This window comes from Gadus chalcogrammus, chromosome 9, assembly GCF_026213295.1.
Source record: "Gadus chalcogrammus isolate NIFS_2021 chromosome 9, NIFS_Gcha_1.0, whole genome shotgun sequence".
NCBI lineage: Eukaryota > Metazoa > Chordata > Actinopteri > Gadiformes > Gadidae > Gadus > Gadus chalcogrammus.
Genome location: NC_079420.1, coordinates 15,293,827 through 15,308,227, shown reverse-complemented (window position 1 = coordinate 15,308,227; position 14,401 = coordinate 15,293,827). Strand labels below are relative to the sequence as shown.

At 46.1% G+C, this 14,401-nt stretch overlaps 1 protein-coding gene across 1 annotated transcript; it reads left to right on the top strand.

Moving 5' to 3' along the window:
• The first annotated feature begins 341 nt into the window (after positions 1-341).
• On the top strand, positions 342-13,725 carry LOC130389156 (N-terminal EF-hand calcium-binding protein 2-like). The gene is made up of 6 exons (XM_056598827.1): positions 342-351; positions 1,042-1,139; positions 9,318-9,430; positions 12,623-12,700; positions 13,303-13,394; positions 13,659-13,725. The coding sequence occupies exons 1-6, from the start codon at positions 342-344 to the stop codon at positions 13,685-13,687; spliced, it is 420 nt and encodes a 139-aa protein (XP_056454802.1). The 3' UTR covers positions 13,688-13,725.
• The last annotated feature ends 676 nt before the right edge of the window (positions 13,726-14,401 follow it).

The window sequence follows — 14,401 nt, the reverse complement described above, 5'->3', positions numbered from 1 at the left end:
TGAGCTGTGTGGGCTACGTCATCACTGTGGAGTTTGGAGTGGTTTACACGACACAGAAAACAATCACAAATCATCTTTTGCTTTAAGCCTGTCACACACATAATGCGCTGTAATATGGCAGTCCCCTAAATAGAAATACTGCGGCTTTAGCCTCATGAAGGATACATGAGAGTACATGGCTGGATGTGTGTGTTGTGAGGGGCTGTTCATGAGTAAATATATACACTCAAACAAGAGGCTTAGGGGATTGTACAACACAGGGAGAGGAGGCTAGATAAAGGGCACCTCCCTAATACATTGAACTACTCATTCACCGTAGCAGAAACAACCAGCTCGACAGAATGACAGGATGTCAGTCTGTCCTTCAATTGAGGGAGACAGAAGACAGGAACTAGAAAACAGACCATGACACCAACAGCCGAGTATAATTCATTTCAATGCATTGCAAGTTTACTTTACATTTTAAATTTACGGCATTAAGCACACGCTTTCAACCAAAGTGACTTACGTACACACACACACACACACAACACACACACACAACACACACACACACCACACACACACACACACACACACACACACACACCACACACACACACACACACACACACGACGGTGGAGTAAAATCCAAGACGACAACCAGCTCGTCAGGAGCAGTTAGGGTGAGGCGTCTTGCTCAGGGACACTGGACACTCAGCTAGGAGGAGCCAGGTATTGAACTAGCAGCCTTCTGCTTACAAGTCAACCAGCTTTTCCTACTGAGCTGAGCCGACCCATGTCTGTCATCTACATACAGTAGCTGGCTGGTTTGTGATACAGTCCAAAGAACGCAAAATACGTAATTCTCTACATCTTCCACCCACTGTTTTGGATGAGACGAGCAAAGCCTCCTCTGTGTCTGCGGTCTCCTCTGTGTCTGCGGTCTAGCTGTCAAGCAGTTTCTTGTTTCTTGCACGTTGTTATAGCAATTGAGTGATTCTGGCTTCCGGTTTCCCTTTTGCTTACGGCTGGTTTGTGTTCTGCTCTCCTGACATGCAGCTGTGGTTGTGTTCTGTGTGTGCTTCTTCTCGGTGTCGCAGACGGTCTGGTTTGATCTGCACCAGCGGCTTACAGACACGGACGGCACCGCCAGCGCAGTGAGTACACCAACTCAATCAGAAGCATTTGTTCCTCAGCAGCGGCCTCTGCTCTGGGAAACCCTGCTGCTAATAGCTGCTCCGAAATAACACATAAAGAAGGAAGAAGAAGAACATCTTACTTCTAACTCTCAAACAGAAAGGTGGACCAGGTCACTGTGTTGGGGACGACACCACCAGTGTCTCAATGCTGAATGCCTTCTTCTAAAATCAGTCCTTATTCAAAGGGACGCAGTAGATGGAGCCATGACGGAGGCTCACGGTGTCTCTGCTAATTCAAACGAATAAGCAAACACACCAGCTCTGCTTCTTTCATTTTTGTATTTTTTAAAAATGACTCACATGAACAGGCGGGAGGGTTTGTAGGTGCAAAAGTAGGTGAATGTGGAATGTGGGCAGCTATACACTAGACACTATAGCTATACAGCTATAGTGCAGATGAGCTCGGTTTTCTCAGTGCAGGACGTTTAAAATCGTGGAGAAAGCAGAGCTTGTGGGGGCGTTGCAAAGGCAGAAAGCACCCTGGAGGCAAAACCACACCAAAAAATATTAACTTAATTATATAGATATGGGCCTAGCCCTTGATACACTTTACTGCATGCCTGTAATCAAGTGGAGAGAACAGAATTAACGGACGCTAGAGAACAGCATATCAGCATTGTGTTAATGTTGGGCTTTTGTGCACAAGACTACGACCTTGTGGCTGCATTGTGGAACTGAGCAGAGGTCACAAATGCACATCCTCTGAGCAAAAAAACAGGAGATTGCATCTGTCGAAGCCCAGGGGGAAAAAAAATTCCAGTATTAATTGAGAAAGGAAATTGTCAATTCTATGAGCCCCCTTACCCCCCCTCCACCTCGGAGTGGAGGCCGTGTGATTGAACCCCCTCGTACGACCCGTCCTCCTGTCGCGCTCTCTTCATTCCCTGGTTGCAATCTTGATTTCCTCAAACAGGTTGGCAGTCCTCTTAACCTTGCTCTCCCCAATCCCTCTACCCCAGACCCTATCCCTAACCTTCCCACTTCATCTCCCGGAAGGAAGGGATCAGAACTTAATTAATGCCACCCCCCCCCCATCTGATTCAGCCCCTATGTCAGAGACACACACACACACACACACACACACACCACCACACACACACCACACACACACACAACACACCACACACACCACACACACACACACACACGCACATGCACACACACACACACAGACACACAAATATGGTAGTATTTCCAAGGCACAGCCTCCAGTGGACATAGTGTGATCACCCTCCACATGTGCAGACGCTTTGATAGCACTGACAGCAGTTCCTCTGTGAACACACCACGCGCGTCACACATACACACAACACGCACACACACACACCCCAAACACACACACACGCACGCACGCACGCCACGCACGCACGCACGCACGCACGCAAACGCACGCACGCACGCACGCACGCACGCACGCACGCACGCACGCACGCACGCACGCCCACACACACACACACACACACACACACACACACACACACACACACACACAGCAGAGGTGACTCACACACTATGAGTTCTGGTTTTTTTCTCATTACACTGTTAAGTAGAGCATAGCACAGACACAACATAACAAGTCCCAAGTCCAGAGTGTCATCCACAGCCCATAATGGCACATTGGAACGGAACCGAGGCATGCCAATACCCGGCCATGCCAGCGCCTGTTACCAGGCAACAGAGGGAGACAGGAATGAATGTTGAGAGATCAGCTGACAGATAAAGGAGAAGTGAGGATCTATTGGTTCTCCAGGATATAAGAACGGATTAGAACCCAGAGTACCGCTGGAGAACAGTGCAGTTGTACAACACAAACCAACAGAACCCTTGCATGTGTGGCACATCTTGTATCTACAGTAGCTGGTGGGCTTGACAGAGCGCATTTCAAATAAGCATGTCAAAATGCCATTGTTGGCTCCCCACTGTAAATAATGGAGGAGCAAATCAAAGCAGAGCCCGCGGAAGACAGAAGAGGCAGAGGGCAGCCGGGACGGCGCCGGGCTGGGGACGGCTGATCAGGGTCGCTGGAGGCGCCTGGAGGTTGTGAGGGCTCCCTGCCCGTAATGAAACGCTCAGAGAAGGGGAGGGGGGCGATGGGAACACAGAGAGACGGGAACGGAGGAGGGGCCGGATGTTCAGAGCAGAGGAGGATTAGGGGAAGCCCCGGCATTGTGCCTCAGTGACGGCAGTATTCCCATAACTTATCCTGACAGGATTAGCGTTGCCGGTCTCAGCGCGGCCGCACACTCTGGTCCATGGAGCCGACGGCATGACATTTGAAGTGATAATCCTGAAGATTATCGTAGAATAGATTATCATTCATATTGCTTTTTTGGGGTACTTAAAATGTTGTGATCAATAGTCACTCAAACTCACTCTGTGTTTGTTTTGTGCGTCCCCGCATTTCTTTCCACGCGTTGGTGGAGGAACGTAATATATAGAACATGCATATGTAATGCTATATTAGCATATTATCCCTAGAGAATATGCAAATGTGATTAATTCACAGTTATGTCATCACATAATGGACACGCTGGTGATGGAGACTGTAATTATTATTTTCGGGGGTAACATTTAAAAACTATCTATTTGGATTATTTATTAACTGATGAAAAATATCTGAGGGTTGAGATCTCAATAATCCTCAGATATGCACTTGATTGCACTTAATTCGTTGAATCTAAATAAATGCACAATCAGGGTCTAGACGTCATGAGCTATTTCTGGACAGGCCTTTGGAGGCAACGAACAGGGCAGCTATTTTCTGGTGCAGTTCGTTGCATACTTAACATTGCATTGCAGGACAATATATTGCCGCCATGTCCCTGCAGAAACGCTTGAGTACGGCAGTAGCGTAGCACAAACGGAAACCTTGGCTGTGCTTTAGGGGTACTGCATGTGCCAACAAGCTGAAGCATAAAGTGTCAACATCGCTTAATTTGGTACCGTACCTGCATGGAGGCATTTTATATCTGCTGGGAAACCCACTAGACCCACTGCCAAAGGACCCAGTGATGCAGACCTTTCTGAAGCCTTTGTGCAGTCCTTTCATTTATATGTTTATGGAACAAAAAGAGTCTTCGAAAGCATTATGGAAGTAAACAACATTGCAATTGGCATACTTGAATTTGAGGATCTCTCTGGTAGTGTGATGTGAATGACTTCCACACTCACTGGCAGTTTGCAATTCATTGCATATGCTAGGCTAGACCAAATATAGCTTCAATATTATTCTTCGCTACGACACTTTGCTATACATCAAGTTGATTATTCACTATTTTTCGAATTCTATTTAGTATAATTGATACATTTATATTTGTTCCAAGCCGTTGGTTAATAACGAACCTTGAAACATGTGCAATGAGCTAACCTATCCTATGAGATTACATTTCATGTTAGGTGTTGAAGAAATTGATGTGGAGAATTGTTGTGGACAAATGTCGGGCTGTTACCAGGCTCTGGGCATAGAAAAGCTATTAAGGTACAGCTTTGGTCGGGTAGTTGGACCGAGCTTTGTCGGGTTTTGGCCTTGTAGGGCGCAATTTCATGAAAGCTTTCCTTGTCATTGGCGTCAATTCCTCTTACCCCCCCAAACAAGGCAAACAGTAATCTCAGGTATATGATATTTCAAATTATGATATTTTAATATCTAACTTAATACGATTTGCTGCTATGACAAGTGGCTTATGCCAGCCATCAGCTAATTTGTAAGGTTATAGAGTTACAACGATGTTCAACACATTCATAAAGTTATTTTGAGGTATGATTGTTTTGACCATGGATAACACTGGCTACCCGACGATATTTTGTTTGCCACATACCGCTAGTTACAGCTGTATGGGTAGTCTACGCTTCTATGGTAAGCTAGCAAGTTAACATTGGTGGTTGGTGAAAACAACTCACAGATTCCCCACGCTACTTCACCACGCCATCAAACTACATATTTCGCATTGTTTGAAAGAGGAGAGCGAACCCCCAAATAATTTATTCTACCTATAAAAGACGGTCCTATATCAATTCTATGCACTTAGCATTTTCTCCTTGTCATCATTTTTTGAAATTCTCTCACCCCGAAATCACAAAATCAAATGCTCTGACAAAATAAATATAAAATGCCCGTCCATCACTCCTGCACGCACTCGATGTGAATGATGGGGGTCTTTAACTAGCCTTGATGCCTGACGCTATGTGATTGCGAGAGAGAGAGAGCGAGAGAGAGAGCGAGGAGAGAGAGCGGATGAGAGCTGAGGCGGAGGAGAGAGAGAGAGAGAGAGAGAGCGAGAGAGAGATAGAGAGAGAGAGAGCGAGAGAGAGAGTTGATTGAGTGCGAGAGAAAGAGAAAAGAGAGAGAGAAATAAATAAATAAATAAAGAGGGAGTAACTGTACCATGTAATGCCGCGAGGGCAGCCCGTCTTTCCTAGTTCCCATGGTAACAAGCAGGCTGGTGCGATCCCCCCTGCTGCCCCCGTTTCATCTAGACCCATTTTCACAGCCAGTGGGATAACTGCATGTGCACTGGAACACACACACAGGCTCTTACTGTATGGGATTACACATGCATGCATAAACGGAATTATGTGCTTGACGGTGAGGAATTTTGCATGATTTCATTGAACAAGCACGCTCGGAGTGAGAAAGCAAGAGCCATAGACAGAGAGGGATCCCTGTAATAAGCCCCAGTCCACCCTCTGTCCCAAAGCGTGCAGTGATCTGCCGTTGGGATGCACTGTGGCTCCTGGCCGTTCCTCCTCCGAGCCCTAGGCGTCTGTGAGGTCTCTTGGGTAGGACGTGGAAAGCGAGACACAGCGCCGGAGAAAGAGATGAAAGATTTACACAGAAGGAGCATGCTGAGATGAGAGATGTCGATTTTTCTGTTTTAAAACTGCATTTAACCACGGCCCCCAACACATGTATGATCCATCAAATCAGATAAAACACAGAATGGTTCTTTTGCGCTGTCTTCAGGTCTAGCAGCATGACGACAAGGCTTTCTGGATCTGCTTCCTGTGTGTGAACAGGGAGCACAGGTCAGAGCACGTATGAGCAGTCGTCTGGTCTGGACTAAAGAGCATAGCAGGAGGCTTAAACACTTTGTCAAGTGAGTCTAACCCTCTCACAGTGTGCCGCACACGTTCAGAAGTTGGGCAGTTGGGCCATTGACTTCCATTCAATTTCCAAGCGGGGGTTTAGCATCTTCCACAGCTGGGATCTTTGCCTAAGCCAACACAAATTAGCGAATACAATCTTCCCTGGCAAGGTCGTTTTCTTCAAAAAAAACCCCAGACAAACAATCCACAAGTTTTGATTCTGTGTTAACACGCCACTAAACATGCTCAGGGACATCGAGGAGACGAGCGATAGAGAAGAGCCGCCCAGTTGGAATTCAGATGGGAAGATAATGGATTGGTTTTAGGCAGTAATAATTCTGAGGAACAAGTGCAGAGGAACATTTCTATATGCATAAAAAATTATTTTCTTGACTGGTCCGGCTAATCAATTGCTGTTGCCTCCTCAATCCATCCCACTCCGACGTCTGATTTCAATTTCTTCTGCAGAGAACTCTTATTTGTACGCACCAACGCGTCCACCAATGCTACTCTTTCATAAAAGTCAGGCCGTGTGAAATTAGGGGGGAATTGCTGAATTAATAACGGCTCGTTCAGTGTGTAGCCCGACACACAGCAACCTCTCTTCACTCTGAGCATCGCAGTGGCGCGTAAACACAGAATCCAAACTTGTGGATTTGTTCGGTTGTGAGCACCTTTTGGAGGAAAAGACATAGCCACAGCAGTTTGAGTGGGCTCCCTTAAACTGAATAAAAATACAGCTGTGAGAGCTGCTACACACTCGTTTGGAATGGAATGGATGTCAATGGCTGGCAAACTGCCCGTTTGTAGAAGGCGCCAGAGGGGGTGCGTTGGAGAGAAATCATGGCTGATTTACATCCTGACATAGCAGATGTCATCCATTAACCTGGGGTCCAGCACCAGACAAGTCCTTTAATGGAGCGATATTAATTGACTTACTTGCTGCTGGGTCATATAGCATGTATTGTGTGGTGTGTGTGGTGTGTGTGTGTGTGCGTGTGTGTGTGTGTGTGTGTGCGTGTGTGTGTGTGTGTGTGTGTGTGTGTGTGTGTGTGTGTGTGTGTGTGTGTGTGTGTGTGTGTGTGTGTGTGTGGTGTGTGTGTGTGTGTGTGTGTGTGTGTGTGTGTGTGTGTGTGTGTGTGTTTATATGTCATGAGTGGGGGGGTTGTATGTGCTTGGTGAATAATGCAACGTGTAGGTGAGTGTACTGTGGTTTTTTGAGGTATAAGAAAGCAGAGCAGCCCAGCATATTGTATTCCAGTATTGGTCTTAATTTACTAACGTCAGCATTAACACACATACACACACACGCACACACGCACACACACACACACACACGCACACGCACACGCACACGCACACGCACACACACACACACACAATTTCCCAGGCTCTCTGGCTCTGTCCCTCTCTATCACTCTCCCTCTCTCTCTCTCCCTCTCTCTTCCATTCCCGCTCTTCCCACACCGGCTCCCAGAGACAGCCTAGTTAAGTGGTGACCAGATGGAGAGTCAAACTGCAGAACTGTATGTTGCTATAGTGCTGCTGAACACATGGCAGCCATTGATGATTGTGATGTAAAGGGGAAGTAATCATGTGTTAAACGGCTGAAATGTTATAGATAGACACTACCAGGGCAGTCTCTCTCTCTCTCTCTCTCCTCTCTCTCTCTCTCTCTCTCTCTCTCTCTCTCTCTCTCTCTCTCTCTCTCTCTCTCTCTCTCTCTCTCTCTCTCTTCTCTCTCTCTCTCTCTCTCTCTCTCTCTCTCTCTCTCTCAGCCACACACACAATTGTATCCTCCAAGCGCTCCATCAGTCGCTGGTGGGTAACAGCTGCTATTCCCTGAAACGGACAGCACCATAGCAATCATATTGCTTGTAGCAAGTGTACTGCCAATAGTTTAATGTGTATTTATAACACCTTTTTTTATATCAACCCCACCACAGCATACTTTTAAACCCCGTTATGTGGATGTTTTCATTTACTAGAAAGCTTAAAACAGTCAAAACTCTGGGTGACTAGGTCTCCACCATGTTTCAGATGCAGAACACCAGCCGAACAGATAGCCAAGAGTTCCATCCAGACTGAGTTAACCTACTTTCCTATTCCACAACCGAGCTGGGAGATCGGGAGACGCTGAGCAGTGCTGTTAATAAGGACAGAGAGACCGGGGGGAGGTGTGTGTGTGGGGGTGATTGTGGTGGAGAAAGAAGACATGCAGATGAAGAAACTTGGAAGGGGAGTGAGGAGGAGGGTGAAGGAAGAGACCGTTAGATCCTATTGTATTATAGCAGCATCTCTCAAAATGAGTAAAGTGTGCTTTGAATTTCCCATCACATCTGCCAAAGAAGGTCACTAAAGAGTTGCTATTTAGGTCAGAGTGGACGGCTGTCGGCTGTATCAACTCTAACCCACTCCTGTGTGATGGGTTGGAGCTTCATATTTACGGGAAGGCATGTTCTTTCTGCTTGCGTTGTAATTGATGTCATACCTTTTCTTGCCCAGCATGGCGCCAGTAAAAGGGCATTACCAAGTACTACAGCCTCTAGATTGCCAAGGTCCAGCCCTGAGGGGATAACCAATCACTTGGCAGGATAGAGGCCTAGGAATCAATAGAGGCCTTTTTCGGCACCCTTTTTTTTTTTTTTTTTTGGCCTCTGGACTTGAGGGAGGTGTGAAACTGATATAAGCCTGGGATTTGTTTTTTTGTAAGAAAAAATAAACAAAAGCGGAGAAACCATCAAACATCCAACCTGAAAACACAACAGAACAACCTAAAAGCAAAGTCTCTGTCTTGCTATCACACGTCGTACGTTGTACATTACATCCCACAAACTTGCACACTATACTATATTGGTATCTTACCCTCTCTTGCTCTCATTCTTTCTCTTGTTGTATCATGTTGGTGTTTTGGTAGACGTTGCACGCGGTTGCATAATAATAATGTATAACTGTGTTGTATTCTCTCTCTCTCTCTCTATAAATATATGAATATATCTATATCTCTCTCTCTACCTTCGTCTCATGGTCTCCTTGTCTGACCTCTCCCAGTCCCTGCTGCTGGTGCGTCAGGAGATGGTGGTTTCCCAGAAGAAGTTGGGGGAGTTTTGTGAAGCTCTTAAGCAGTACCTGAAGAATGTGTCGGCCCAGCGAGACTGCTTCCAGTAAGTCCTTCCTTCCTCTTCCTCAGCTGTGTGCACGAACAAATATTAGCATTGGATTTTCTTTAGCATCTTCCATATGCTTATCCTTTGCAAGATTCAAAGACAGGCACCAGCGCCCCAAGTGGCCTGATGTTGGGAAAAATAACCTGCTGAGTACATTACATGTACATTACAAATATAGCTAACTCCTACCCTAGCCTGATGAGCACATCACATGGCAGACACATTACAATATAGTCAACTCTTGCTCTAACCCAACAAACACATAACACAAACATGATAATATAGTCAGGTCAAGGCCGGAGCCGAAGGCCCCATTTCCCCATCCAGGCAAATGGTAGACACTCAGACAATGCACGAGTCATCCTCAAGAACGGGAGAGCCACATTAATTTATCACACAAGAGATACTTCGAGGACACAAGAGATACTTCGAGGACACAAGAGATACTTCGAGGACACAGGAGACACTTTGAGGAGCTCTCCCCCGTTAGGAGGAACACAAGAGATACACATGCATATACCAGGGCCTGAGAGCCAAGGTCAAGCAAAAACACACAGAACCACACACACCTCAAACGCACACACCTCATCGAGAGGAGGATACAGCATAAAACTGTATCACACAGGGACTCTTGATCTTCTTCTGAAGCAGACCTTCCACGGAGGCGAAGCTCTGGACGAACCATCAGCGCTGATTAGGGACTTAGACATATTCGATCTCTCACGCTTTATGACTCTGTATAACCGTTGCCACTTTACTTAATAAATCCAAGGTCCTCGTGCCGACAGACTTTATTACCTCTCCGTCTCATTTCATCTGGTCTAGTAACTAGACAGACCGTTTTTCCCCTCACTGACAAGGAAGAAGTTAATACAAGTATGACCAGAACAAGAACGTATATCAAGTGTATCAGTAGTCATTCAGAGTGAAAGCCCATGTCCAGCTTAAGACAAGGGGCCCTACCTCATCATAAACGGGATGGATTGATTGAAGTGATAATCGTGTCTGCATATCTCATTTGACGGTGAGACTCATAAATGGATTGACTATAAAATGTGATAGGCTTCTAAGCCTATTGTTATTTATTTCTCTGCATCTAGCTGAGTCTACTGTGCAAGGGAAAGTGCAGACAAAGATCAACTGAGTGATAGAGTCGATATTGTTGATTGAAGCGGGGATTGACATGTGCTCCTTATCAAGGAGGGCAGCTGATCAGGAGATTGACAGACGAGTGGCAGTAGATGAACGGCAGTGATTTGTAAGAAGAGAGAGCGAAAATAGCCAACAGGGGGCTGGAGGTGGCAGTTAGATAGATAATCACAGTTAGCTTGTGATTCTAGGACGAGGCAGGAAGCTCATGTCCTCCTGAGCCTGGAAACTCCTTCATTCAATGTGGACTTGGGTGGTTACTCCGATCCTAAGTGAGATACTAGCAGGCAAGCTAGCCTCACCATTTCCTAGGCTGGTCATTAGCATTGCTAGGCTAGCAAGCGTTCAAGCATTCATTATCTCTTCTCTGTTGTCTCCCAGCATGCTCTTCAGGACGCGCTCGTAGGCTTTTCCAATTATAACTGGATGTTATTGTATATTCCATTAGGAGATATGTGAACCTGAATAACTTCTGCCCGGCAATAACACATTCAGTAAACCAGGATATTAGGGTGTGATTACACACACAAAGGATGTGGGAAACCCTTATCGATCCTTTTAGGAATCAATGTGCAATTGCAAAGAACTTACTATTGCATTATCTCAATCAATAACATTTCTGGATGGAACGTTATTCCTGCCCACAAACAAGCAATTAAAGACATGTGTGACTATTTTGGATGAAAGGTCAAGGTATAAAGTCAATTTGTATCATATGTTTCCAAACCAAGTTCCCAGTAAACTACTATACTATCTAAATTAAGGCTACTAGACCTTATGTAAATATGTGTATAATATAGGTCTCTCTTTCCCATGACGCAGTGGTTGCACTGACCATTACATCAGTTACAAGTGATGTTTTCTCCATTCTCCTTTTTAATATGCTGGGGACTTGAGGCATTAAGAGGCGTTATGGAAGGCGTGCAGCAGGTTGAGAAGCCCTACGCTTAACAATAGCCCTGCTCTAAATAATAGAACAGGGGAAAGGTTGGTGTTTCAAAGCCAGTAAGGCTCTTTTCTTTTTTTTAACAACGAGAGAGAGTGAGATAGAGAGAGAGCGCGAGAGAGAGAGAGAGAGAGAGAGAGAGATTCTATAGATTCATTGTGCCACGTTTACACGTGAGCATGGAATCAACAGTGTGTAACATATATACCATATACCTATGAACATATACTGTATACCTATAAAGTGGATGAGCAATATTAAGGATGCCAAGCTGCTGACTACTGGCTCATAAAGCTGTAAACCTAGCTGTGTATGTTTGACATAGAAGTTCAATCATTATTATATGTTCACTATAAACCATAAACCATAGAGAGCTGTTTACCGTGCAATGTGTTTGCTTATTATGACATGACATTTTTAGGGGCTATGGGTCAGGAAAATATGACCGTAATGTGAGTTTACAAAAGGCCACGTTTTGGGTGGCATTCGATGCGATGCAAGTGCTTTCGGAAATATGCCATTTGTCTTTTCTCATATCGACGCCGTAGCTTGGCTGACCCTTTCATATGTCCTCGTTTTCAGTAAGAACTGCCTTTGTCTCTGACACCATCTCACTCTTTTTCAGATACATTCCTTACCTAGACCCCCCCCACCCCATTCTATTCTCAATAAAGTCTCCTCATATCTGTGTGCTAATGACCCTCCATCCATCCCTATTCAAGCCCTTTCTCCCTGTTGCCCCACTCTGTGTTGCCAGCTCCTGACCGGATTTCATGCGTTAACTCAATTTTCTTCCACCCCCTGCAAACAATAACTGTCTGCCCTTCATACTATAACCCCCACAGCTGATATTGTCATCACTCATTCCTTTGATGTCACTCTCTCTCTCTCATGCACATTCTCTTTCTCTCTCCCTCTCCCCCTTTTTTCTCCCTCTCGCTCACTATCTCAGACAAACTCCTTTGACCCGGGTCTGTCCCGGAGCTCTCGCGACACATCCATCTCCCCTCCAGCCTCCGCCCTGTCTCTGTCCCCTCTCCTCCCCGCTCCATCTCTCTCCTCTGACTGGCTCTACTTATTCCCTCCTTCTGCAGTGTGACTGCAGTCAGGTTGCCAGATGGCTTGTCCTTTGTCGTCTACGAGTTCTGGGATGGAGACGAGGAGTGGAAGAGGTGAGAGCTCGCACAAACCACAAACAAACCACAAAACCTTCATGTCCTGCCAGTGTGCAGACACTAGATAAGACTCCAATGGTGGTTCAGTTTGGATGAGTGGATGAAAAGACAAAGAAATGATTCCTTTAATGAAATGTCCAAAAGGAACCCGGTTCCACTTCTGCCTTCACATCTATCACCAAAAACTGTTTATTGATCTGAAAGCAAATGAAGCAAGGTGGTCGTGATGCTGCTGAGTGGTGGACTGCTGATGCTGCCTTTACAGAGTTTCTGCCCTATTGCTCACTTCCCAGTGCCATTAATATTTCACCCTTACAGTAAAGTACGGCCAAGTCTAAGTCAGGAAGGGGCCTGTTCTCCCTGCACTCTTTGAAGTGTACTTGTGTGCTCTCTTTCTGTGTGTGTGTGTGTGTGTGTGTGTGTGTGTGTGTGTGTGTGTGTGTGTGTGTGTGTGTGTGTGTGTGTGTGTGTGTGTGTGTGTGTGTGTGTTTGTGTCTGTCTGTGTCTGTGTCTGTGTCTGTGTCTGTGTCTGTGTCTGTGTCTGTGTCTGTGTGTGTGTGTGTGTGTGTGTGTGTGTGTGTGTGTGTGTGCGGTCCCAGGCACCTGCAGTCGGCACCTATCAAAACCTTTCAGCATGTGAAGGTGGACACGCTATGCCAGCCTGAAGCCGTGTCCACTGTAGCTGTGCCAGGTAACTGCATCCCCAGGCAGTGACATCACTGTACTCTGAGTTAGAAAGGATGTATACTGGGGATGGTCTCAATATGGCATGTCAGTAAAAAGGGATTGCAGTGTTTTCCAATGGGCTCTCAATAACCAATCCTAACATCGCTTTCTTTTTCCAATTCTTCTTACTTTCCATTACTCCTCTGCCTTTTTTTCATCCATCTTCGGTTCTCCATCTCATTCTTTCTTTTTCCTCACCGTCTCTGTCCGTCCGTCTTGTCCGTCCCAGCTGCCTGGTGCAGTCTGAACAGAGAATGAGGACTGAGTTGTTTGACGGCACGCCACCACACCTGGACAGACCTACCCTCCTTAAGACCCGCCTCCTGCCACCCACCCATCCTCCCCCCCCACCCACCCACCCAGCATTACCACCTTCGCCCGCCTCCTGTCCCTCCCGCCCCTTCCCAACCAGAAAACACATAGCCCTACACCCCCTTGTCTTTGTAAGTATGCTACATGTTTACACGGGGAAAATGAATGGCAGCACTTGCATTGGATACTGAAACAAGGGTAAGGGGGCAAGGTGAGATGACTTTACATACTTTCCAATCTCACCCAAGGCAGCCTCGCCTTGGATTGGTTTACTATATCAGCTCACCGAATAGTACACAGACTTCCATGTAGCAATGATCATGTTTTTTGTATTGAAGATAGAGGCTCAGATTTGATTTGTATGATTTCGATGATTAGATGTAGCCGTCATTGTAATAGAAGATGCTCGATTTCACTGGTGTTGTTCAACAAAGGTGTGCCCCAACGGAGGCCGCGCGTCGTCCCTAACTGATGTCCAACGGCTCGGAAGGTGTTATTAATTAATTACAGCACTTTAACCGATGTCATTCAGCTAGGCATAACAGCTTGTTGCCGTGGTGAAGCAGGGAGGCACTACGGATAATGCAACACAGCGTCACTCGATGTAGCAGTAGGATTAGAGGGATCGGATGTTCATGTAGCTTCCATTTCATGCACCGT